General features: G+C 41.1%; 1 protein-coding gene across 12 annotated transcripts in view; it reads right to left on the bottom strand.

Annotated features, from left to right (window-relative positions):
- The window catches only part of Tanc1 (tetratricopeptide repeat, ankyrin repeat and coiled-coil containing 1), a 250,878-nt gene that overhangs the window by 44,789 nt on the left and 178,464 nt on the right, over positions 1-27,625 (bottom strand). For 8 of the 12 annotated variants that reach the window (XM_004835897.3, XM_021265946.2, XM_004835896.3 and 5 more), the window contains 8 exons: positions 25,769-25,899; positions 24,518-24,704; positions 12,515-12,778; positions 7,255-7,377; positions 6,347-6,628; positions 5,209-5,360; positions 2,609-2,840; positions 743-909 (listed from right to left, as the gene is read on the bottom strand). In XM_004835897.3, coding sequence (XP_004835954.3) covers positions 743-909; positions 2,609-2,840; positions 5,209-5,360; positions 6,347-6,628; positions 7,255-7,377; positions 12,515-12,778; positions 24,518-24,704; positions 25,769-25,899 — 1,538 coding nt within the window. The remainder of the gene's footprint in view (positions 1-742; positions 910-2,608; positions 2,841-5,208; positions 5,361-6,346; positions 6,629-7,254; positions 7,378-12,514; positions 12,779-24,517; positions 24,705-25,768; positions 25,900-27,625) is intronic. The other 4 variants (XM_021265939.2, XM_087199193.1, XM_087199202.1 and 1 more) reach the window with 4 other exon arrangements.

The following is a 27,625-nucleotide window of genomic DNA, read 5'->3' as shown; positions in this document are numbered from 1 at the left end:
ATTAACATCAGATAATTCAAGCGAGGTCTAATCCCAGTGGTAGAGAGAAAAAAATAACAAACAACAACAATAAAAAAACCTTGGATGCCATGTTTAAATAGATACCATCATAAAAGGGCAAAAATCAAAATATAATCTCTAAATGTGTTTATTGAAAAAGGACAGGCATAGAGTTGATGGTTAAGATATAATTTTAGGGTTCAAATGACAGGGAAGCTGGAGAAAGAACAAAATTAGTCCACCTCATTCCAAGTGTTACAGCACGTTGAAATTTAATGAAAAAGCAGATTCACTCAAAACAGGCCTTAAACTCTTTCATTCCTCATTTTTCCCTTCAAAAGAAGCCACAGGGCTAGAGAGCAACTCAGTGGTAAAGTGTGTGCTTAACATATATGAAGCCCTGGGTTTGAACCCTAGTACAGCAAAATAAAAACAAAAACAGTCCCGCAAAGCCACCCCACCACCAGCCACACACTCTGAACTATGGTAAACCAGGGTAAGACACTACTATCTGAGAAGTCCAGGTACAACTCTATGCAGAGAGGACTGACGTGACATCTCAGATATGCCAGGAAGCCTGCAAAGATGGGAGTTTTCCCTATGTGAAGTGTTCTAATTTTTCGATGTTCTGACATAGTTTTTGATTCAGCAGTGAAATAGTTTATAACACTTTATTTGTATTTATCATTTGTAAAACCGCAGCATGGGGAGTTGTAAAGAGATTTGAGAATTCTTTTGTTACCTGAAAATTTGCTCTTACAGTCACAATCAACTTCAACCAGGCAGGAAATTTAGAAATAATTTTGGTTATAAATGAAGAAAGTGTATCTCCATAATCGGGTTTATGAAACTCAGCCTCATTTAAGCCATCTATCAAAATAATGTATTCTTCGTCAGAAATTTTCTGCTCTGCAGGAGAAAAATTTTCAAATTAAGAATTTATACATTTCTATATGATGGCACCATCTAGTATATTTTAACGCACAGTTTAAAAGTGTTAGCACAAACTAAAAAGGTTTACATATGGCAGAAGACATGGCTTTCACAGAAGCATATTTTCTATTAAATTTATAATGAAAACCAGAGCACAGAGCCAAAAGAAAACCAATTCTCTGGAAAACAGTTTTCAGAAACATACTGCATTACACACATTAGCAGAATCTCAATCAGGTATGTAATACAATTAGCTCTTCATAAACCACTGTCACTAGGGTGGCCTATAGCAAAGATAACTAAGATAGAGACCAAATCTGGAAAAGATACTAGGTCCCCATTAGAATTCCTCAGTGGATTCCAGGCAAGGAAAACTGACCCTCATATCCCAAGAGCTAACTATCTGGTCCAAGGGATACAGTGTTGAAAGTTTGCCTCATAGGCTCCTAGAGGCTAAGTCTAATTTTGTAAGTACCAACTTTCTGCCCAAGGAATAGAGGAACAATGGCATCTGTTTCAATCCTTCTCTCTACAACCTTCTGGCAGAAATGCTATGTAGGCAAGTAAAATAGCATAAAAGGTAAGGAGAAAAGAGGAGGAAGGAGGGAAACCTGAAAGACCCACGATGTCTTTAACATGCTCCACCTTCTAGAATATTTGGGAACCAAAAAACTCAAATAGAAACCTCTATAAATGGCTTTAGATTTCAACTCAGCTGAGCAGGGCCTCTGAAAATAAAAACATTAGAAAATTCCCCCAACCAATCCACTTATTGCCCTGTGATCAGCAGTACAAAATACGTAGGCAATAGTTTTCAAGGTGCAAGTCATCTAAATAGCTTTTAGTTATATGGGAGACCAGAATATGCCCCTACAAAATATGGAGGACATAAATTTATAAAGATGCCCTCTACCCATCTCTACCGGGATAGACAGACGTTAATCACTGGAATCAAGTGTATGGACCCACATCAACTGCATATGGCACCAGAGGAATCTGCTTAGGAAACATAATTAACCAGCCCTTATCTGCCTTAGTTTTCCTCTATATTTACCTTCCCACAGTTTCTCACATCTAGAAACCAAAAACTGCTTTCCTTGTCTTCTCATTTCCCTAAAACTTACTGTTCTTGGTGCAGATCTTATAGGGCCCAGAGTTTTAAAGGTCCTGTGTTGAGTTACCTTTCATTGAGGTTTCTCCTGCATGGTATACACCGTGCATGGTAATAAACTCATGTGTTTTCTACTGTCAGTTCATTTCACAAACTAAAATATCAAGACTTACAGGGTAGAAAGTCTCTGCTCCCCAATAGCTACCAACTGGCTTTTGTGAAACCTCAATTGTACAGCTTTTTCTTTTTATAGATGTTTTGTTGAAACTATACCACTGGGGTGAAGGGGAGAAAGCTCAGTGGAGAGCATTTCCCTGGTATGTGCAAAGCCCTTGGTTCAATCCCCAGGACTACCAAGGAAATAACCAAAAAGCCATGAAAACTACCACTGAGGGGTATGGAGGGACCTTGGGAGACAGTTCTGCAGAGGAAACCAGATATATCATGATTCAACTACATTTCCTCCCTGCCAGCCCAGGGCTGAGCTGACCACCCTCCTTCCGAGGACCACCTGGGATCCTGTGCTGCTACTAGGGAGAGGGCTCTGGGTCTGCAGGGAGGTACCATTTCTCAGGCTTGTGAGTGGCTCCAGCACTCCTCTCTTGAAAGCAGCCACAGGGTCTTGCACACAGGAGCGGAGGCTCAGCATGCTCTGCAGCTGGGGCTCCTTGATCAGCAGGTCTCTGTAAGCGGCCAGCTGGTGGGACCGGCAGAGCAAGGCAGCGATGCTGTGCACGAACTCAGGCACTAGGCACGTGTATGTGTTGTCGGCCTGGCAGTAGTGGTAGGCTACGACCTAGGAGAGAAACAGAGCCATCAGTGTCACCACTCTCCACACAGCTCCTTCTGCAACCTCAAACAAGAACGAAACTCTGCTCATGTGGCAAGATAACAACATACACTACTTCTGTTTCCCAAGATTGAGGTGTTAATTAGCTTAACTGATTCAGTTATTCTTTCCTTCATTTGTGTGGTTTGCTAAGTTCTCCTCAGAACATTAATTGCAACCACAAATCCATCTTGATTAGCAAAAACAAAACAAAAAAAAATCAGCAAAACTTACTCTGTATTGAAGATAAGAGAGTAAAAGTTATTCATAAAACCCAAAGCCTAGCACGGCTGAGAGCAATTCCAGGCAAACCCCTCTCCTCAACAGTGTCATCTGCACTGCACTTCTGTCCTCAGGAACAGCAGCACCTCTTTAGGGATCCCTCCACTGACCCAAAAATGCAGACAATCAAGTTGGTGGCTAAGAAACTCAGGTGCAAAGTCATAGCTGCTGCTTCCTACTGGGAGGAAAGGCTCAAGTTCTCAGCCCCTCTCCACACCCACACTCTTTAAGGGACCAGGAGAAGTTCAACAGGGACACTGAAATAGGAAAATCAGAAATGACAGGATTTCTGCTTGCCATGTGAGGGGACACATGAAGGACAGGGGGAGTTGCCCAAGTACAGAGAGGATGAGGTGCAGTCCCTTTGTTACAGGGATTTGCTGTGGCACAGGTTCTTTGCTAGAAACCCCAGAGGCAGAACTCTAAGGAATGGGAGACATGCTGTGGGGAAATAAAACAACCACTTGTGTGATGCGCTTTGTGTTTTTGCACAAGGGTCTGAGTCACCATCGTCCCACTCAGCTCTGCAGCCCCCTGCAGTAAGGAGGACAAGAGCCACTCACTACAGTGCATAGCTAAGGGCAACAGGTGCAGTGATGAAATGCCCTGCCTTGGTGACAAAGACAGTCAAAGATCTCAGATGAGAGCCTAGGGCTGTAGACTCTGAGAAAGCAAGGGGCAAGAGCAGATGTGGAGAGGCTTTTCTCAGGCCAAGTTGGAGCCAACATGTGACTTCTGGTTTAGATTGAATTTATCATCACATTCAGAAGAAAGCTAAGTGCTCTTCAATTCTCACCTGGACAAAGATTAGCAGGAACATATGTGAGGACCCCAGGAGCTTGTTGTGCAAACCACCATGAGATATCTGGTACCACTGTGCTGCACAGCATTTGACAAAAGCAGCTTGGCAACCCAACAGAAGGTTGGGTTATGAAATTAATTTGGAGCTACAAACAACTTTTTGAAAAAATGAAGTAAATTTAAATTACCAGAACATCTTATAGGATGTAAGAATAAGGTAGTCTGGTGATGTTTTTGCTTCGATTTTGTGTGCAAGAGTATTAGATCTCTAGTGTAAGTCATACTTAGTGTGGGTAACAATCAAAGAGCACTGAAAAGTCAACGCAGGGGTAGCTTTGACGTCTGCACCACGACTCTCATCTCAGATCACCTGCTCATGACCACAGCAGTGTTCTGAATCACTAGTAAAGAGCATCGGGGCTGGCCTGCCAAAAGCGGCTCTCATCTGTGAAGCAGCCAGGGGTCTGGGGCTGAGCAGCATTTGTTTCAGTTCCCCTGGACCAACCCTACCTGTGGGGAAGTCATTATAAGATGCCCCTTATTGCTGCCATCTCTGGTGGTTCTCCAGCTCCACTGGCTCACACAACTGCTCCCAACAGAGACCCAAGTGCTCACAAGGGCAAGAAAAATGTTACCACTTTAATTGCAGGAAGGCAGCTTATCAGCCAATGATAGGATCAGAGCAGAAGAAAAATTCCAGAAGGTCTTGATGATCACGCACTTAGGAAGGGAAAGTAGGTCAAATCTCTTTTGCAACTTTCACCAGAAACTTCTGGTAGAAGGACACAGGGAACCAAAGGTCCCAGGCAAGGAACACCATAGGCAGAAGGAGGTCTGGGACAAGTACAAAGCTCCCAATATTCTGCTTCCATACCAAATTAATCAGAGCATGCACTTGTAAGGATGGGTTCATGATTCCTCCTGCTGCTTTGAGGAACTCTTTCAATCTACTATATTTCAGACAGGTAAGTGTCCCTGCCAGTGTCTTTAGATATTTATTTTCACTAATATCTTTTTCTTTGGTAATGGGGATCAAACTCAGTACCTTGCACTTGTGAGGCAGGCATGGTGCCACTGAGCTAAATCCCCAGCCCACTAACACCTTTTCTTTGTAGTGCTCTATCACAATTTTATCAAAAGCTATACTTTAGCACCAAGCAGTTGTTTAAACATCCCTTTTCTGACTCCCTTCTCAGAAACCAAACTAGCAGATGTCTATCTGGAAGGCTCCCATAAAACAAAAGCAAGTTACCTTAGAAGCAAGGTATTTCACTGCATCCTCTCTTGGTCTCTGGTTTTCAGGAGTACCAGACCCACAAGGTGTTTTAGCCATCTTGAGACCACTTGTGGAAGAACTCAGGGAAAGCAGTGGAGTGAAAGGAAGATCCTGGGTAGGATCTGATGCTAGAGAAGAGATCCACCTCATTATAACATCAGCATATGGGTATGACAGGATATGGAATACATTTCTTGATTAGGACCAGAGTCTTTTAATAGATACTGAGTAAACATGGCCCAAAATGAGAGATCCAAATGAGCACATCAACCTCATACCTATCTCCATTCACCCAGTCTCCCTCCCTGGAGATCTGCTGTTTCCTTCCTTCCACCCACCCACCCTTCCTGCCTTCCTTCATTTATTAGAGACAAAGTCTCACTATATTGTCCAGTCCGGTCTCAAAACTTCTGACCTCAAATGATCCTATTACTTCAGCCTCTCAAATAGCTGGGACTATAGGCAACCATTTCCAGCTTCAGTTTCCTTTATTAAATTGTTCTGGTTTTTTAAAAAGAATCTTGCTGTGCTCCCTGGTTCTTATTCATTCACCATATTTAAAGAAGCTTTCTATAATGGGTTTACTCCATATAAAATAAGCAGTGAATAGTCAAATATTTGGCTACTCTATCTCATGTCTTACTTTATCTTTGTAATTTTCATAAATCTAGAAAACAAAGTCCATGGCAAGATACAAAAAAAAAAAAAATCTGCATAGAACAAAATAGAGAAAAGAAAAAAAGAACCAAAAATGAAAAACAGAATTCTGCATTAGACTCATCTGCTTTATTCTGCCACAAGCCTAACTGTTTGGCTTTAGGGACCCAAGTTCTCAAGAGTACGGTTCAGGCCTCCCTATTCCATCTCTGCCTCAAAGAGGGAAACAGGGTTCCAGGTCAGAAGAGTATCAGGGAAGGCTGGCCTTACCCCAGGTTGTAGCCAAATACACATGACTTCAGATGGAAGTATTTAGATTGCTCACTTAACATATGATGGCAAACTTGATACAGTAGTTGGAATTTAAGGAAAATTGTAATTTACATCTACCCAAAAAGCAATTTCCTTCACCTACCTTATATTAATAAGTTAGACAAGTAATTAAACATGGACATACTTTTGGGTGATGAACTGGGGCTGTTGGAAGCAATCTGTCTCATACGGCTTCCATGGCAGCTCAGGGCCACCAACTTGGAAATGATTGCTGTCTTCCCAAAGCCCACATTTCCAACAATGGCTGCTCCTCTATTCTCTGGCAGTTCTGTGTTCTTCAAGTTTTCTTCTATCTGATGAAAAAGCCAATCCCTTCCCACAAATACAGAGTCTGTTGTGATGCTTGGAACTTCAAACAGCAAGGGTTTCAACAAAATGTCTTGTGGCTTGTAGGGAGCAAATCGTGCTTTAAAAAAAATCATTTAAAAAAAACATCAATTTTACACACAAAAAAAACTCAATATACCACTGCTTGTTGTCTTAAATATTTTAAATTTGATTCTCTTATTAGTCCTGTAATTCCTAATTTATCATACTCTACTGGTCCCATATAGTGTCTTATTAAAATGACTTAAGTCTTTTCATGCCTCTGAGCTATTCTTGTGACCAAAGCAGACACAAAGAAAAAGTAATGCATGGGGCCAAGGCACATCTCACTGGTTTCACTGTGACTGCTATATTGTGCGGTACAGGTAGACATAGGATGCAGCTAACAGTCCAAAGAACTGAAATAGAACTGATTCTGTTAGCAAGAACTCCAATGAGTACAAAACTGCTCTGTACTTTGAAATAAATTGCAGAAATACTTTTCAACACCAGATATAATTTAATCAGATATTTTAAGGACGAAGCCCAGAACTTTTAGGGAGACCTCCTAGAATACCTTATGGATTCCATTTTTAACACACATACACACACACATCATATCATGGTTTTTAAGCATTTGGTTTCCATGCGAGTTATCAGAGTCTTTCAGTGTTTAGTGAATGAGTTCATCATATCCATTATGACACTGGATGCAAGGATAAATACCTTTAACTTCCTGTGCCCTACCTCCGGCTGTGTTGTGCCATGGTAATCTAATTGATGTCCGGAGAGGAACATTTCTCTGCCCATCTAAATAACTCAGGTCTTCCAATTTAGTAGAGCTTGTTGCTGTAATATTAAATAGAAGTTTGGTTTAATATTGAGTTTAATGTCATACCTAAACTACTGTAAGTTATAACTTACTAAGCAATTCAGTTCAGGCTCTTAACAAAATTTATTTGAAGATATTTGTTTGGCCTCAGTTTATTATTTTTCTAGCAATTCTGTTAATTGAAAAGTGGTAAAAATCAAGCGTTACTCATTCTTAAATCAAAGTTATGTTGATATGGTTGTCAGAATTCTTCATTATTCCAGGAAAGAGACAGACTTAACCATAAAAATTTTTATGAAGAAATTTCACAATAAAGCATCACATGGTAAACCTTCAGCGCTTATGGCAAGTATGTGGTATGGTACTAGACTTCTTCCCTACAGCACTGGGATGTTTTCTGCTATTTGAAATTCCAGCCTTGTTAATTAAGTAAGTAGATTCTGCATGCACAATTCAGAACACTTAGTTCTCAGCAGTAAAAGCATAAACACTTAAAGTTTCAAATATATATAGATATATTTTAATGTATTATATATTGTAATATATTATATAAGTACATATAATATATAATATATTATTAAGAATTTGTCGGTATTTTTTAAAATTCTAGAAATAAGTAATCATGTTTACTTCTGACCAAATCAGTAAGATTCACAGCACACAGGTACCCATTAAAAAAATTAGGGACATTCATACGTACACTCCAGTTGGATGAACTATAAAAAAAACCAGTATGAAAAAGTTCTGCTATTTCTCAGCAAACATTAGAGACAAATATTACATGTTTTTGCATTAAGAAACAACCAAAAACCCTTGTATATATCGTAAGTCAAAAAAGATAGATTTAAATAAAACCTAATTTAACTTACAGATTAAATGGTCCAACATAAAGTCCTGCCAATCACAGATGTATGATTATCTTCCAAGATAATAAAATCTACACATCATTTAAGGGCAAATGAGGACCCTAGAGGGAGTTGCACCCCAAGAGCTAAATGATGCTGATGAAGGCATTTGTGGAACCAGGATGCAAGGGACAGAAATACAAGGGACTGAAGTCAAGGTGGGCCATCTGTCTTCTGAAAACCTCTTGCTACCCCCACTGGCTCTCACTCATTGTCCAGCTACTCTCCAGCACTCTCTTCCCTGCACCTTCCTACTGCCCCTCCTACAGTTTGCTCATTGTCCATGCCACTCCCTCTCATTCTGTCATTCAAAAAGCACCTGGGAGACTCCGTGCCTGACTTGGGGATGCCTTATTCCCCTCCTGCTGCATCCTCTAAGGGCAACCATGGTCCCTACCTACTCACCTTCTTAACTAGCAGAGAAACATCTGAAACTCTGCCTTCATAACAGCATCAACTTATGCTTCTGAATCTTTTTGGTGTGTTTCTACACCCTTGTCACTCACTGTGCACATACCTAAGTGAATGCTCTGCACATAGCCAGGAACCACACAAATCTCTCCCATTAGAAAGAGTCAGCCAATTCCTTATGCAGGACTTCCAAATGGATCTAAGGTAGAGTAATCCAATGGCAGCCTCCATCTCTTCTCCAGGTCCTTCATTACCAGGGTGTGTAAAACTCTGTGGAGGAACAGCAGGACCACCCTACTCCTTTAGCCCCCCATCTCTCCAGGCTCCCTATGTGAACCCAGGTTAGAACATATATCTGAGCTTCTGCCTCAGACCTGGGACTCTGACCCACCAGCTTGACACACGTTGGGGTGAATGCACCCACCGTGGCTCAGGCAAGGGGGTCCATCACAGTCAACACTCATAACTCACCAAAGAGCCAGAACAGCCATGAATGTCCTACATGCTGCTTCAGCCCTACAGAATACAAAGATGCTTAGAGCCTCAAAAGGATTTCCTGTTTACCCTCTCTCTGACTCCTTAGAAAACAACAGTTTGAAATTGTGTGACAACTAAAAGCACTAAAAATATGCAACTATAAAAGACATTCCAAATAAAGAACTGCAAAGAAGCTCTACTTTGACACGGATGCAGGAGGTGGTCAGATTTCCTATCACCAGAACATCATCTCCAAAGCAAGCAACAAATCGGCCTCAGCAACTCCACTGTGCTTGGCTGATTCTCCACTTCAACTGTGGTTAAGCAGGACTTCAAATGACCAGCTGCAAGCAGCCATCCCTGCTTTCCAAAGTAAGATATTTTTGGAGCCATACACAGACGTCTGAGAGCAGATTCAGTGAAGCTTCAGCTGCTCAGCTATGTGCCCAGGTGCTCCCCCTCTAGTAGAGCAGGTGACTTGGATGCTTCCACCCACCTTCTCATGCACACCTATGGTAGGTTCTCAGATGCTACCAGTCCAACAGTCAGATTTACATTAGTATTAACAACAAACACCCTCAAAATCCTAAAAACTATTCAGGGGCAGGAAAAATCAGAGGCAAAGCAATAATTTCCTGCTGCAGTAAACCTACTGCTAACATCTCTACAATGGAATCAATTACACACTTACTGTGCATGTGGATGCACACACAGTGCTGTGTCTAACACCTGGTGAGAAGCACACTTCAAAATGCTGCTGGGAAAGGTTTGTTTTATGGGGGACCAGGGACAAGGAAGACGCCTCTTGAAGCTGAACCAAAGACCAAAAATGTGCTAAAACCATAGGTAGTGGACTAACCTCTCAAAGGTAAATGCCAGTGAATCAGAGCAATTACCAGTTAGTGTTTCAAGAAAATTGGAACTCAATTGGTAATTGTGTTTGCTTATTTCCTGGAGAATTAAACACGGTGTTCTGTGATCCACTCAGAAAGTATTTCAAAAGGAAAAAAAAATAGTAGAACCTACTGCTCAACTTCTTCTACATTGTCTGATATAATTTTAAAGGTTCCACATCCTACAATTTAACAAAGAAAAATGTGTTCATGTCATACATTTTGATGTGATGTACAACATTTCAAATCAATCCCATTTTAACAAATACCTTGACAAAGAACATCTCTGTGTAGTAAAGCAATCTTTAAACCTAGCCAACTTACTTTTACAATCTTTGACAAAAAACTTTCACTATGCTACACAGTTAACAAATAGCCACAGTTCTTTGTAACAGGTTCAGTGACGATAAAGTAAAAAAAAAAAATGACAGAAAAGGTAAGAAGTAGTTCTGTCCCCCTAGCCTGGGGCTGGGTCCCATGGGGATGAGGTGCTGTGAACAGAGACCTGGTATCATTCCTCAGTCCTTACTCTACCCCTATGTACCAAAACACCTTTCCTACCAAACGGCAATTTATGTTTATATGAATCTTACATGCAAATACTTTCAAGAGATTTCAGTGTTATGATCCTTCACATTTTATTTAAATCCGTGTAACACTGAGTGTACACTGTAGCAGCCTGCCCTCTAATTACTAAGCAAATAGTGCTGCATATAGGCTGTATCAGTGGTGGTGAACCTATGGCACACGTGCCGCAGCCATTTGTTATCACTGAAAGCTCTAAATGGTTCACCATCACTGCTCTATACAATGGAATTTTATTCTTTTCCATGAAACTTGAAACATCTTGCTCTTCCTTCTTAACTGAGGTTCAGCTTTAGGGGTAGGAAAGTGGGCAAAAAGGACTCTATCAGACTCTGAGCTTGTTAATAGATTCTATTTATCTATTTCCTTTCAAAATACGCATTTAGTTTTGAAAATATGCAATAGGAGAAAGAAGCAAAATCCATTATGCCAGATAGTCTAAGATCAAACCCAGAGGTAAACCTCTCCCATTCCACAGGAGGTCTAGCTCAAGGGCATACATCGTGCTAACAAATGAGCACGGCAGAAATGGTAAAGCTCTGCTCTATAATCGCTGCAGTCTCCTGGAAAAGCTCAGCTCACACCCACTGTCACTCCACATGGCAGGAGACCACATAAAAGAACATCCAACAGAAAACATAATGCCAATGGGGCACTTTTAACACTGCTAAAATTAACATATTAACGTGTTCTCTAATTTTAAAAAGGACTGATTAAATTGAATACAAGTTTGCCATTCTGTTGGAAAAATAAAGCTGTTAAATTCTAGGGCAACACCAGTGACCCATTCGTCATAACTAGGTAAGTATTACCAAAAACATCTTGGGTGCAAAATATGTCAAAGGGATGGGAAGGTGGTCAGAGGACATAAAAGCTTTTGGAAGAATCATCAGTCACTACAGTTAATGCTCTCTAGTAGTTCTCTTTGGCAGACATACCAAATCCCTCTTCAGGAACAAGGCCATTCTGCTTCCTTTGAAAGTGAATTAGAGTTGTGCCTCAGAACTTTTCCATTATGGCCATTTATTTACCAGCTGCTTAAGAGTTCCATTGTAAAAAACACCCAACAACAGCTAGAATGACCTAGCATATCCCGAAGGAGCAATATAAATTACAGAAAACTCCTTTGATGTAGGGAGAGAATATTGGTCTGTGAATTAGGAGGGGACACATTTTAAGTGCTACATTGCTAACAAAGAATTACCAATAACAAGTTCTCTTCTAAATTCAGCCCAAGAGCTCAGAGTGCAGAAATATGAGACCTTCAAAAGCAGGCACAAAGGCTTCAATGTAGAACATCTCTCTTTACCCTCTACAGACAACGCCTCTTGCCACTGACCAGTCCAATCACCAACCCACTCTGCCATTTGTGTTCTCCTCCCCGTTACTTCCAGCTGCTACATCTCACTCTCACTTGAGCTGCATATGATCCAAACCATGAGCTCCATTACAACTGAATTAGACAGAAAATATCCAACCTCCCATCTATGACAGGCTTCAGTCATACAAAAGCAAAAGTTTAATTAACAACTTCACTCTATACAATTCCTGTTTACCAAGATATAATAAAAAGTCACAAATTTACTCAAGGTTAAAATAACACCAAAGGACAGTTTTTGTACTTTCTTCCCTTAAATACAAAGAGCCAAATAGTCCAAGTCATAGATTTCAAAGAATTCCAGAGCAAAAGGGTCACTTAAAGACCATTAAGAACAGTCTTGGCATGTTTACAGATGGATACACTGAGGCCTAGGAAAGGTAAATGCCTGGCCAAGATCACAGCGCTGGCTTGTGTCCTCTGGATTAGTGTCCCACGTGAAGACAGTGAACAGGGCTCTTCAGACTCAGCGAGGTAACCCTTCCCAAGAGAGGTGGGGCCTTACCTGCAACTGAGTTGGGCCGTGGCATTATTAGCGAGCTGGAGCTCTGAGAATAAGGGACTGGACCATCTCCAGCTGAGGACTCCGCTTTGGGCAGCTCGCTTTCCGCTGGCCCCGTGGTCTCCTCCTCTGCCACTGGAGAGCAGTTATCTGCCCTTCGATCATGAAGCGCAACCTTCTGAACCCCTAACCTCAGGCTTCCATCTTTATTCCATTCCAAACTGGAGCCACTCCGGTCATCATTTTCGGATGAACTTGTAATTGTGGCTGAAATGAGAGATCAAAGTATTTTTGAAATCTATGGGTCACAATGAAAGCAGTCTTACGAGGAAAATTCATAGCAGTGAATACTCATATTAGAAAAACAGAGTGAGCCCAATTAAACAACCTGATGCTGAACCTCAAGCTTCTAGAAAAACCCAAAGCTCATATAAGGGAGGAAATTACAAAGATCAGAGCAGAAATCAATGCAACAGAAACTAAGAGAATGACAGAAAAAATTAATGAAGGCAAGGGTTGGTTCTTCGAAAGAATAAACAAAATTGACAAACCCTTAGACAACCTTATCAGAAAAAGGAAAGAAAAGGCCCAAATCCATGCAATTAGGAATGAAAAGGGTGAAATAACAACAGACCCAGCAGAAATCAAGAGGATCATCAATTCCTACTTCCACAACCTATACACCAATAAGATGGAAAACACAGAAGAAATGGACAGATTCCTAGATACGTATGAATTACCAAAGTTGAACGAAGAAGACCTAAAAATTCTAAACAACTCAATATCAATAAATGAAATTGAAAACGTAATTAAAAACCCGTAAGAAAAGCCCAGGTCCTGATGGCTTCACTGCTGAATTCTACAAGACATTTAGAGAGGAACTACTACCACTACTGTTTAAACTCTTCAATGAAATTGAAAGGCAAGCAATACTCCTGAATTCATTCCTGCAAACAAGCATCACCTTGATCCTCAAAGGAGAGAAAGACCCAACCAGAAAAGAAAACTATAGGTCAATCTCACTAATGAACATAGATGCAAAAATCCTTAATAAGATACTGGCAAACAGAATGCAGAAGATCATCAAGAAGATCATACACCCTGACCAAGTAGGATTCATCCCAGGGATGCAGGGATGGTTCAACATATGCAAGTCAATCAATGTAATACAGTATATCAACAGAGCCAAGGACAAAAACCATATGATTATCTCCATAGATGCAGAAAAAGCATTTGACAAAATCCAACATGCATTTATGATAAAAATCCTACAAAAACTTGGAATAGATGGCCTCTACCTCAAATTGATAGAAGCCATTTATGAAAAACCAACAGCTAATATCATACTAAATGGTCAAAAACTGAAATGCTTCACTCTAAAATAAGGAATAAGACAAGGATGTCCACTGTCACCACTCCTGTTCAATATAGTTTTGGAAACATTAGCCAAAGCAATTAGACATGAGAAAGAAATAAATGGAATAAAGATAGGAAATGAAGAAGTCAAACTGTCTTTATTTGCAGATGACATGATACTCTACATAGAAGATCCCAAGAACTCCACCAAGTCTTCTAGATTTAATTACCAAATTCAGTAAAGTAGATGGATGCAAGGTCAACACACAAAAATCAATAGCTTTCCTCTACATGAACAACAGACTCATTGAGACAGAAACAGGGCAAACAATTTCTTACACAATAGCATTCAAAAATCTGAAATACCTAGGAATTAACCTAACGAAAGAAATCAAAGACCTCTTCTCTGAAAACTATAGCACTCTAAAAAGAGAGATTGAAGATGATATCAGAAAATTGAAAGATATTCCCTGCTCCTGGGTAGGAAGGATCAACATAGTGAAAATGGCCATACTTCCAAAACTGTTATATAGATTCAATGCAATCCCAATTGAAATCCCAGCACCATACTTTACAGACTTTGAGAAAACAATCCAAAAATTCATTTGGAACAAGAAGAGACCCAGAATAGCAAAAGCAATTCTAGGTAACAGAGACATGACAAGGGGTATTATAATCCCCAACTTGAAACTATACTACAAAGCTACTGTGATAAAACCAGCATGGTACTGGCAAAGCAACAGACCTGAGGACCAGTGGAACAGAGTAGAAGATGCAGAAATAATTCCAGACACACTCAGCCATCTCATCTTCGATGAAGGAGCCAAACACCCTCACTGGAGGAAAGATAGCCTCTTTAATAAATGATGCTGGAAAAATTGGGTTTTAACTTGCCAAAGATTAAAACTAGACCTGGATCTCTCACCATGCACTAAACTAAAATCAAAATGGATTAAAGATCTAAATATTAAAATAGAAATGCTGAACCGGCTGGAACAGAGGTTAGGTAGAACCCTTGAAGACACTGATGTAGGAAAACATTTTATGAACAAAACCTCAACTGCCCATGCGCTAGCACAAACAATCAACAAGTGGGATCTCTTCTTATTAAAAAGCTTCTGCACAGCAAGAGAAACCACCAGCAGTGTGAAGAGACAACCCACAATGTGGGAAAAAAATCTTCACCTGCTGTTCCTCAAAGGCCTACTATCTCAAATCTATAAAGAACTTAAAAAAATCAGACCTCCCAAATTTAAAGACCCAATCCAAAAATGGGCATCTGAAATGAACAGACATTTCTCAGACAAAGAAGTAGAAATGGCAAATAAACATATGAAAAAATGTTCAATATCACTGGTCATTCAAGAGATGCAAATGAAAACAATGCTGAGATTCCACCTCACTCCAGAAAGAATGGCTGCTATCATGAAATCAACCAATAACAAATGCTGGTGGGGCTGCGGGGAAAGAGGAACACTGCTCCACTGCTGGTGGGAGTGTAAAATGGTGCAACTACTGTGGAAATCAGTATGGAGATACCTCAAAGAACTAGGACTGGAAGTCCCATGTGACCCAGCTATTCCCCTGCTGGGTATCTTCCCCCAAAGAATTAAAAGAATCATACCACAGTGATATATGTGCACCCATGTTCATAGCAGCACAGTTTGTGATAGCTAAAACTTGGAAGCAGCCCAAATGCCCATCAACTGGAGACTGGATAAAAAAAAATGTGGTTTTTTAATAAAATGGTGTACTACTCAGCCATAAAAAATGATAAATTATTTATAGCTAAATGGATGTACATTGAGGTGATACTCTTAAGTGAAATAAACAGGACACACATGTGTAAATACTGAATAGTTTCTCTAATGTGAGAAATTGAAAGTGTAAATAAGGACTGAAAAATATAATAGACAACGTGAAATAGGAAAAAAAGGCAAAGGGGAAGGGGAAGTGGGAGGGGTAAGGGAAAGGAAAGAAGGGAATGGCATTAATATGAGAAAATGAAAAAATAGAAACAAAGTCTTTGTAAATAGGGAGGGATGGAGGGGTTGAAGGGAGGGCAGGGAAAGGGGGAAAAATAAGAACCAAGAGAGATTATGTAAAGGTGCAAATTTCCAATGATGAATATCATTATATTGTATACCTAAAATGTACCAATAAAATAAAATTAAAAAAAAAAAGATCAAGAGAGCCAGTTGTGGTGGTGTACACCTGAAATTCCAGCATTCAGGAGGCTGAGGCAGGAGGATCACTGTGAGTTCAAGGCCAGCCTGGGCTACACAGTGAGTTCAGGGCCAGCCTGAATTACAAAGTGAGACTGTGTCTTAAAAAAAAAAAAAAAAAATTCAAGGAGGAAACACGACTACAGTATGAATTCAGAATTGTTTAGGAACTAAGGGTCAATAAGATCAAATATATGCCACACATAGATTTCTCTTTCAGTTATTAGAAAGACAAGAAGTATAAAGCATCCCTAGGGGGCTTGCGTTCAAATCTAGATTTCTCTCCTTTTGAAGATCCACAAGGTGGCGTGAATCTTCAGACCCAGGACCAGAAGGGTACATTTTTGTCTTTACAAGCATTACTGTTATGGTTTAAATCAAGAATGACATCCAAAACTCTCAGGTAGACTGAGGTAGGGCTTTTAAAAGGTGATTGGATCACAGGGGTGCAATAGCTGAATGCTAGGAGATGGGTCGGGTTGAAAGCAGTGGGTGGGTCACTGGGGGCTGCCCTGGAAGGGTGTATCTGTCTCCCAGGCTCCTTCCTTTGCTCTCTGCTTCCTGTGAGCAGCTTGTCCTCTGCCCAGGCCCTTCCATCATGCCTATCCTGCCTTGGGGCCAGCTGACCATGGACTGTAATGGCAAGCCAAAATAAACCTCTCCTTATCTTTAAGTTATGAGTGTCAGGTCTCAGCTATATGTATTGTGTCTCAGCTATGAGTAAAGTGACTAAGACAATCACCTAAAAAAAAAAAATTGACAGCATGCCACTCATAAGAGCAAGGCAACTACCCCCATTAATGGGGCTGGGGATTTAGCTCTGCGGTGCCTTGTCTGCCTCACAAGGGCAAGATCCTGAGTTCGATCCCTGGTACCAGCAAGGTGTGGGGGGGGATCGCCTTTCGCAACTGTGTTCCTTTCTACTGACTAGTAGGGACCTTAAAACCTTCTGCCCACTTATAAGAAAAATGAATAAAATCATATGAACCTCACTTATTGTCTTTTTTCTAGCTGTTATTATTTATTTTTTCTAACTCATGACTTCACAGAAAAAGAAAAGCTTTGGTTTATATATAAATAATTGCATGCGGGTTACTACATGTGTGAGCATTTCTAATCAACTGGGGAGGAATGAGGTAGAAATAAGTATCTTTAGGAAATAGCAGCAGTGGCTAACACATGTATTGTAACAGTGCCTTCTGTACCAGGCTCTGTTCTAAGCTCCTGTCGTATCTCAGCTCGCTGACTCCCCATGACAGCCTGGTAGATAGGAAAGCCCCATAGCACTAGAAACCTCAAAGTGCTCCCCATACTGTCTGGATCATGCCACAAGATTTGTAAAATCTGAGCCATGTGCTACCAGATACACTGATAAGCTGACATAATATACAGACAAAATATACATTTCTAAAGGATGGGGGAGATAGAAATAATTTTCTTCAGGCATGCCACAGATTGTCTTTCATTCTCTATATTCCAAATGAGGGCATTATACAAACTTTACCCTACCGTGGGTTTGAAGAAAATTAGACCTAAAGGTCTGTGTAAAGTGTCTCTTATTTCCTGAGTACAAGACTGTTTTCTTCCTGTAAAGCTGAAGAAAAATAAAGCAGTGTTTAAACAAACAAATACTTGTTAACCTCCATATTCAGTTTAATGGTTGACAGGAAGAGTTTAAAAGTTAAAACACTAGACTACCAAATTAAAATCAAACAAGAACGGAGTATAAGGGTGGCTTATAAAAGTGGGAGAAGTGAAGAACTGAATTAAAAAGAAAAATCCAGCTACTACATGTGCTGACTGGAGCTCCTTTGACCTGACTGAATAAGTATCACTGACACTTCAAAAAGTTAAGTTTCACTGAAAGAAAGGAAGTCAGAGATGGTGGAAAGAGCAAAGAGACAAGTCAAGGCAGCAATGTGACTGTTTTCTAGTCCGTACACCTGACAGGTCTCGTTCCTCTCCTTTGCACTCACACCTCACACCCAACAACCATCCAGGATGCCAGACCACACTCTAGACTTCAAGTGACAAAGGGAAAGGGTGCCTGGACAAAACCAGCCTGCATTAATCTTTCTGGTCAGTACTGCTGGAACATGCTTCTCTCCCCATTCCCACCCCAGACCTGCCCCACCTGCAAACAAACAAGCCACACACAGAACAGTTGCTGGCTGACCTGCAATCACATTTGTTAATCTTCTTCAGACTAACAAGGGGAAAACCCACAAGATACCTCTCCTGGAATGCCAGAGGGAATGTCCCAGGTGGGGCGGCCCAGACACCTTCAGCTTCAGGGGCTCTGTGGCTTCCCCTTCTGCAACAGCCTCAGATGACAGTGTGGCACTTTCAGCCAGCCCTGTCCTTTTTGGTGTTATGCTGGGAGACCTGTGCACTGGACTGTGACAGCCAGATCTCTGTACCAAATCTGGAGCTCAGTGCTCGCCTGCATTGCGCAAGGTGTACTCTGCCATGACATGCAGCAAGGCCAGGGGCCCAGCCGAGGTTGCCAGCTGCATTTCATCAGGCCCTTCAACTGTGGAAACACCTGAAGGAATGGCTGGGGGCAGGGCAGTGTGGGAGGCCAGACCTGTGTCTCTCAGCAAGGACACTGCCCCAACTCAGTTTGACACAGTAGAAAAGAGGCTCCAAGTAGAATCTGAGGATTTAAATAACATGATGTCTTCTCATGAGAGCATGCAGTGTAAAGTGTAAAGTAAAGCTTTGCAATTCTGTACACCGAATGCATCCATGCTCAGTCTAATGACTCCTGGGAATTCCAGACTCTGGAGAAGAGCTCAAGGCACTTAGTGGTTGGTATGTTGTATACCTACAACATGCATCTTCCATCAGAGATGTCAATCAACGCCATGTTTTCAATTCTTCTCAACAACGGACAGGACAGTGCAGATTGTCATACCACAGGTGGTCAAGTTTTTGAAAGAGATACTATGCATTATCTGTACTGTTCTTTTACTGAACAAACTTGCTCCTGGGACACAGTAGGGGGACACAGTAGGTGCCCACAGATGCCTGGTGCACTAACAGAACAGCCTGAAGAATCTGACACAGCATGAATAAAAGTACAGCAGGCACTCTGCTGACTGGAACCATCACCAAGGTTTTCTTCCCCAGATTGAATACATTACCAAATTATATACATAAAGAAAAATTTTCCTCTTTCACCCCAGAGATTTTAAAAAGGCTTCTATAATTAAGGATGATTTTTTAAATTGCAGGCAACGGAGCAAAATGAATATTAACCCAGATTTGAAATACTCTAAATAGTTATTACCAAATCAATTTCAAAGCATTTCAATTTAGCGAGCAGGGCAATACAGGTGGCAACAAAGCAGCATTAGCATAAAATCAAAAGGGCAGGATTTATAACAAGTTAAAAATAAAAGGAAAAGTACAATTAATTCATCTCTGTGCGCCCCTCCATCTGATCATCTCTCTGGGGACATGAAGTCCAGAAAATAAACAGTTTAAAGCTACCTCTGGAATCACTCTTATTTTACAAGCCTGGGAGGAGGCAAGAGAGAGGTAACCCAAGATAAAAGTCAGTCCTTGATAACTTTTTTTTAATTTCCTAAGCAATGGGGCAGAAAAACAAATACAATCACAGTCCAGCAAGCATTACCAGGGTATTAACCTTGGGTCCAGCATTTTACCGCAAGGCCCTCTTGCAGGAGAAATGTTTCTGCAAAGGAATACCCCTGCATTTATGCCTGCCTCCTGCTTCAAACCCAAAAAGAAGAAACCATGTAAGTACCCCAAGGAAAGGAAGGTTGAAAACCCTGAACATTCCACCTCCTGAAAACCATCTCAGTGGTGAATATGGGGGCAGGCGCTCCAGCTCAGGCGTCAGGTAGAGGAGGCACCTGCCTTGTGGGGACACATGCAGTCCTCCTGCTCTCATGAGCTCTCCTAACATCACCTGTCAAGAGGAAACAGATACAGGATGCTGCAAAAGTACTTTGGCAATTATGAATCTCAACAGGTCAAAGTAGGTAAAAGAAGGGAATGGAAAGAATGACTACCTTTTAATAGGTCTCACCCTCAGCCAGAATTTTTCTAACTGCTACCTCTAAGTCCTTCTTGGCACATTTATTATTAATGAAAAGGAAGGTCTTTATTTTTTTAATATAAATATATTGACAGCAAAGCAGGTTTTGCTTTTCTTTCATCCAGTTTCTATTCCTTCTTCCTAAATGGAGAAATAGCCCATTTTCTTAAAATAACCACATAAACATGAAATATTTATCATGTGGGCATAAATAAAAATTCAATACACTTAACTCAAAAAATGCTTTAAAACTATTTTCACCAATAGTTTTTTTAAAACTTGGATTGGTTTTCATATACATTCCAATGAATACACAACTTTTTTTTCCTAAGTTGGGATTAACACAACTTACAATTTTCATTTGTAACAGCTAGAAGCAAGTTACACTCAAAGGAGTGTCACTAAAAGAATGTTTTCTCAAGCACAGAGGAAACACCTTTAAAAGCATATTTCTTTATAAGGTTTTTCTTTCTAAAGCAAGTTAATTATAAACTATTTTATGGTGATTGAATGCAGCTGGATTTCACATTTGGAAGATTTTCACATTACAAATTTGAAAATCAGACGTGAACTTCTGGGTGATGTCTCTGATTTTAATATGTAAGGAGCAAGAAACTTTGCTTAAAAAATAGAAAAGATATTAATAGGGAATTCAGTTAATCCCATCCATTTTAGACAGTATTTATACAGGGTAGAATTATACTTCTAAAGACATTTATGTTGGAAGAACTTGAACCTCTTGAAATAGGATAAAGTGTGACCCCTCTCTGGATAACTTAATAAAGTTGAAAAAAGGGTGGAGAATTCTATTAAGCCCTGGCCCTGGAATGGGCCTAATAAGTTCTTCTAATGGTCACTGGCTACCCTTTCTCCTGTTAAGCTGTGGAAAGAGAACATGGGCAGGGCACCTGTGGCAGCACTGAGAAGGCTGCCCGGGCATGTGGGAACACTGGTTTTCCATCCCTGCCTCTGCCAGGCACCGATATTCAGAATGTTTAAAGCCAGCTCAAATAGTAAGGGGAAGCTGAGGAATGTTTAAGGATGGGTTAGTACTATTTGAAATGTACCCTAAATGCCCCAAATAAACTGTGCTGATAATGGGAATGGAACAGTGCTCTGAACCTAGTGCTACCCGAAGGGTGGAATGCTGCGGCAGCTCTGTGCACTCTATATCAGCTGACCCCAAGGCCTTTGCCATTCCAACCCTGCTGTATTGGTTGACAAGTCTTAGACTACTTAAAATGGAAAATTAAATGGAAAGCCACTTCCTTCCTTCTCCAGGCCTTATGCAATTTGAAACATAGATCCTCACCAGCCCATTTTACAACCTGCTGTCAGGCCTTCTGAAGCAAGAACCCAAGGAAACTCACCTTCATCTCTGCCTGCTAGGATTGCAGTGCTCTTAAAAATTTTGCTCTGTTAAACATTTAAGATGCCCAAAAGCTGCCATCCCAGGCTACACCTTATAAAGTCGGCGTGTTCTTCAGATGGCAAAAGGCATATCCCCGCCCCAGTAATCAATCACAGAACCACAAGTGTGTCACAGGTGCCGCTCCACTGAGAGGCAATGGAACCTTCCCGCCCCACACTGACTGAAGAGGAAGCTCTTTCCCTCCCTAGCTCTACCACTTCTGCCTCTTCAAAGATCTGAGGCTGAAGTCTTCGTGGAGAAGAAATTCTTGTTCCTCTTCCTTCTCCTCCCTACAACACCTCCAATGTGTCCCCCTTGCCAACAGGTTCTAATTCTGCAGGTCACGGAATACAGAAAACAGAGGCACACTGTCACCAGCACAGTGCTTCCCTCATTACCCTATAGACTTTGCCCCTTCAAAAAATAAAAATTAAAAAATAGCTAATGCAGTGGCAAGCATGATCTCCAAGAGTCAGGGTCTTCCAGGAAAGCAGGACTTACCAACCCCTTCTTTATTTCTTCCACTTTCATCGAAACTTACACAACTTTCCATATTCACCCTAGTTAAACCACACATTGGCTTGACCCAAGGAACAGAGGGCAGTTTCAATTACATGCAAGGCACTACTTATTATTAAGGCAGAACTTACAACACAGATGTTAAAAGGCTTCACAAAGTCAGCTTGGAATGGGAATCATGCACAGTTCTTTACAAACCAACAAAGTTCTCCCTCTTTCAATGCAATTTGAGAGTTGCAACAATTCTTTCCTTCATTTCTCACTCCCAACACTGCTACAAACCCAGGAGATAATCAGAGTAATATGGGACCCCTGTCCATATAGAGACAAAAATTAAACAATACGGTAAATACACTGAAGGAAAACATTCAGGTGCTATTGGGAGCAGTAGGGGGACTGATCACTCTGGGACTGGCAGGCAGGACATCAAATCAAATATTATTTAAGAGCCTCCTGCAGCTCAATCTTTCATCTCAATGCACAAAGTCAAACCTACAGCCTTTCTTCTGTTTAAAATACTTCAAAATTTTCAGCACTGTATCTCATTGTGGGGGCAGCATTAGGAACGGGTGGATCTCTGATATTGAAACCATCTGTTAACTGTTAAGACAAAAAACTGACTTGGTTACAGTTGGAGGCATGGAATGCCAATGGTCAGAACATGCAATAATAAGAAATGGCTTGTAAAAATTAAAAAAGGTAGCACTGGCCAAACCCTTGAAGGAAGATAAACTCTCTGAAGGAGATAAAATTTTTTAAGAGCCAAGAAATCTGAGAAGAAAGTCACGTAGCTACCACAGAATTCATACCAAATACCTTGTCATGGTGGTCATCTCAGAAAGAGACTGAGCATGGGAACAGAAGTAGCACTGACACTATACAGCAGCTAGGTAAGTGGGATAAGATGAGAATGCAGAATTAGCAGATAAGCTCACTGGAAGGCCTTGAAGGTAAGTGAAAAGAATTTAAATTTGGTGCAAGAGACTTTTCCTCCATTCATATGAAATGTCCAGAATAAGCTAATCTATAGAAACAGAAAGTAGGCTGTTTGTTGACCAGGACTCTGGAGCCTGGGGGGAATGAAGAGTGACTTCTAACAAGTGCAGTGTTTTTAGGATCATGAAAATGTTCTAAGCTCAGATTGTGGTGATAGGTAAACACATTAAAAAAAAAATTCCATGGTTTAAGATAGTGTGGTATGTGAACTGCATATTGAGAAAGTAATTAAAGTAAACTGAAACAAAAACCCACTGAAGAGTCTGATCCCAGTAAAAAGTGAGGGAAGAAGCTGCCTTACTGAAGCTGAGGGGGCCTCCCTGTATATGGGAGCTACAGCCCATTCCCAGACCCTAGTGTCATCTCCAGAGTCCAAACAGGATGGACCTACAACCTGGTCTTTCAAATTACACTGGAAAGAAATTGCAGATGGCTAAAGAAAATAAGAAGCTCAAATATCATTCCATTTGGTTACATATTAATGTGGAAGGAGAGTTCAGTCCACAATGAAATATAAATATCCCTCAAAAAAGTGCACAACTCAGCAAAAGGGAAGGTATTAATTGTTCAGAAGAGCTCCACTGTAAAATCAAAACCTAATCGTAGAGCAGCAAGGACCTAAACAATCAGCTCCAGAGTGCCCAACAGGTCTGCTATCTGAAAGGCACCAAGGTGGAGACCAGAGATATGCAGAGGCTTCAGCTCCCACTTAGAAATGTATGGGCAGTTTGTCTGGGATGGGATGTAAAAGTTAAGTGCTCTTAAATTCCCTGAGCCTAGTAACACCTGGGTCTAGTAACTTTCTAAATCAAAATTCTACTTTTCTAGAGAAGGAAAGAGGTATGCAAAGAAATCAAACACTGCTCAAGCCACCTAGGACCCGAGTCTCCTGACCCTCATGTCAGAAGAATCACACCCACTGTGTGGGTGTGGGTGTATGGGGACTCAGAGAAGTCTTCCTTAGAAAATCTTGGCCTCAAAACACTAGCCAGACTCCATTATGAGAAACTAGAGAACACATGCCTGAACTGTTGCTGGGAAAAGAAGTGACCTTGAGACCCGGCTAGGAGACTTCTTCACACACAGAGATTTATTTCACTGCCCTGTTATGTGCCCTAGGGGGACCCGATGCCCAACAAATGGAACTGACTGGTCAGGAGAAAGGAATTTTGTAACTTCACAGGCCAGATCTGATGTGGAATTTTTTTTTTAACCACATGAGCCCAATATAATAAAATAAACATCAAGGAATATAAAAGCTGATGCTTCAGTTCTCGGCTGCACATGGACCCAGAGCTGTCTTGCAAAGAACAGGGCAGGCCCTGGCAGATCAACCTTCACAGAAAATGCTAAAACCCTCTTAAGAAGTGCCTGGTGAGTGCTCTGGTTGATGTGCATCAAGCCATTACAGTACCGAGCAGTGTGCTTCTTACCTATAATTCCACTGTCCTTGCTTTCCAGGGTGGAACTAGGGCTGCTAATGGTCTCACAGGGACTTTTGTTGGCTGCCGTCTTGCTGACACAGCTATTCAAGGTTGAGCAGGGGCTATCGGTGCTAGGAGATGCGGTGCTGCTTGTTAGTGTGGAGCAAGGACTGATGCCTTGACTCAGAGCTGTGCACTGCAAGACGAACGGAAGGAGTCATTAGCGTGGCTTACACAGGATACTTCAACACATGCTACTGTTTTTATCCTAAAATAATAAAACTAAAAAACAGGAACATGGAAGACAGTTTTTGAACTCTGGGGAGGACACAAATAGGCATAGATATGTATGGATATACTTATGGTCTTCCAAGTGTTAAGAGAGAAGCATCTTTGTTTGGCTTCCCTCCTTTGTGGTTTTCTTTTTTGTTAAGAGGGCAGTCTTAGCAATAATTTACTGAGAAAGCACATTTGTAAAACAGAAATGGCAAACAGGCAGACTTCCTCTCATTTAAAGTCTGCAGAAGACAAATGGGTTATTTGACCTCTGTACAAAAAGCCTGGGGACTCTGTTTTTGCAATGTTTCATGAGCACAGCAGCTTGATTCTATTCCTGAAGATTTATGGGCTCTGTGACTGGGAAAGGAGACTGGCGACCACTGCAGTCTCAATCAACCTACATCACCTCCCTTGCATCCCGCCTCAGAGACCCTTACAGGAGGCAGAAGTTCTAGCCCCTCATTGCTATTCGAATACACACATTTCCAAAGTGGTGCTGCTGGCTGCTGCTCCCTTGCATGGGGGAGTGACTTCCCTACAGATGAACCATGGGATCTCATCTCATTTAGTCTCAGCTTCATCTCCTATAAATCTTTTCCTCACCACACTGACCCTCTAAAATCCCAACAACTCTACCAAAGCAGCTAGATGGGAAGAATGGCATTATAAAGATAAAAGTAGTATCATTATAAAGGAATTCTTTTAACCACTTTAATACATGTAGCTATTCTTCTCTGGGAAGTGACTAGAAGGTTTATGTGGACATTTTCCTAAGTTCTGCTCCCTCCTGCTTTTCCCACCCATCCACCCCTGCCATGCAAAAACCTAGAAACAAACTGTTGCAATAAATTTCAATACACAACAGCCCAGAACTCATTTGACCTAACAATGGCTTTCCCCCTCATGGATGGGGTAAGATTGGTTATTGCTTCATTCATCCTCTGAGCAGATAGGAAATTCAGTGTCTTCCTCGGGCATTACCATGGTTTCATTTTTGTCTTCAATGGTTATATGTGTGGCACTTGGGATCCCTTCTCCCAGTAAAAATCCCAGCCTTGTCAACAGTTCTTGAGCTGCCGACGAACAGCTTGGTTCATTATCGGCCTTTGCTTCTGGAACAAAGAAAGAAAACAATAAAGATGCCCCTCTGGGGAATTTCAGCATTGCATCTGGATGAATTCACACTACAGCTGCTTGTCTGACGCTTTTGTGTATTTTTATAAAATGCACCAAGTTTGACAATGCTGCTTGTCCTCAAGCAGTACATTCCAATTAAGAGACTATGACAGGTTAAGAAAACAGTAACAGAGGAGCTCCAAGGGCAAAGGGTGAAATATTTGACCAGAACGAGAAGAGTCTAGCATCCTTATCTGATAGCCTGTTCCTATTTCCATGTCATGTGAAAAATAGGCACTTCAGGCACACCTTTGGGAAAGAAAAGCATCTTTAAGGGTAACTTAGAAAGTATAGTGTGGTCAATGCCACAGGAAGCCAAAATAACATAAAACCCAAGTGGCATGCTGGCAGAGGCCCAAGCTATTTAGATGTTGAAATGAAACTGAGAGCCAAGTTCTCATTAAACAAGACAGGGGCAGGAGGATTTTGGAGAAAAACTTGCTATGTATATTCCACAGCACTGGAGGTCATAACTAGGATTCCAACTCGAGCACCAATCACCAACAATCTACACTGAAACAAAGATTTTTTTAAAAATCCCAGTGAAACATGTCTTCAGAGACTAGATTTAGTAATGCACTGTGCAGAAACACAGAAAAATCTGTGAATTTCAGTCTGAATTCTCAGAATGCTCCACAGGTAATGCTGGGAAGTATGGCCTTTCTTGAGTTCTCCCCAAGGTTGGTCATTTAGTACTTCCCACTTAAGAGAATTTTATTATTGGATTGAAATAAATGTTGAGTTGGAGTTCAACCTTATACCCAAAAGCCTAAGGATACTTAATTACAGTTACCAAATAAAATATAAACATCATTCCAACACCCCTGTTACAATTAAATCAGCATTGTCAAGAAGAAATAATATACAAAGTAAACTATGCTTATAAAAACTGGAACTTAAGAACAATATACAACCTAAAATACTGCTGGTTTCTGTTAATTGTCTAGACACCTAGACCCATACATAAATGAACCTGGTTTCTCTAGATATAGAAATCTACAGATAATGGGCAGAGACCTTAAAAAAATAAAATGATGTTACCACTGAGCTACAGCATCACCAGCAAAGCTCAATGTTAACTTTGCCTTTTGTAAGAACTGCAAAAATCAAATTAAGCAGAGCTTTGGAGAAGATCATCTGGATTACCTTCATTCACATACATCAATTTTGCTAAGTCATGTACCAGAATGGCAGCTACAAGGCAAACCAGACGGGCAGTATCTTCAGAAAAGAAAGGCAGCCACCACTGGCTTGCTCTCAGAATCTCTCATGCTTGCTGTTGGTTCCAGTTTGGATATTTTTAGTTACTCTAGAAAACTACAGTAATAAGGTAATTGAGGCTTCCTTCATTATTCTGGATCAAGAGAGCCTGGTGTTTTTGGATCATCTGAGTTAAACTCAGAAGGATCAGGGCCCTGTGCCAGCAGAGGGTAAAGGAGCCACCCCAGGGCTGGTGGACCACACCCCTAGTACTGCTCCATTGAAGGTCCCTTCCCACCAGAGACTTTAAAAACAATGGTTAGATTCTCAAGTAGATGGGCACCTGGGAAAGGAAGGCAGGCACCAAAACAATCAACATAACCCAGGCACACCCAAGGGCTGAGCCATTCTGAACTGGATCAGTCCCTCCCTCCCTCCATCCCTCGGCCCTCCCCTGCCCTA

This window comes from Heterocephalus glaber, unplaced genomic scaffold (genome assembly GCF_053883595.1).
Source record: "Heterocephalus glaber isolate CG9 unplaced genomic scaffold, H.glaber_assembly_v1.0 deba00000347, whole genome shotgun sequence".
Taxonomy (NCBI): domain Eukaryota; kingdom Metazoa; phylum Chordata; class Mammalia; order Rodentia; family Bathyergidae; genus Heterocephalus; species Heterocephalus glaber.
This window is presented reverse-complemented; position numbering and strand designations above follow the sequence as displayed.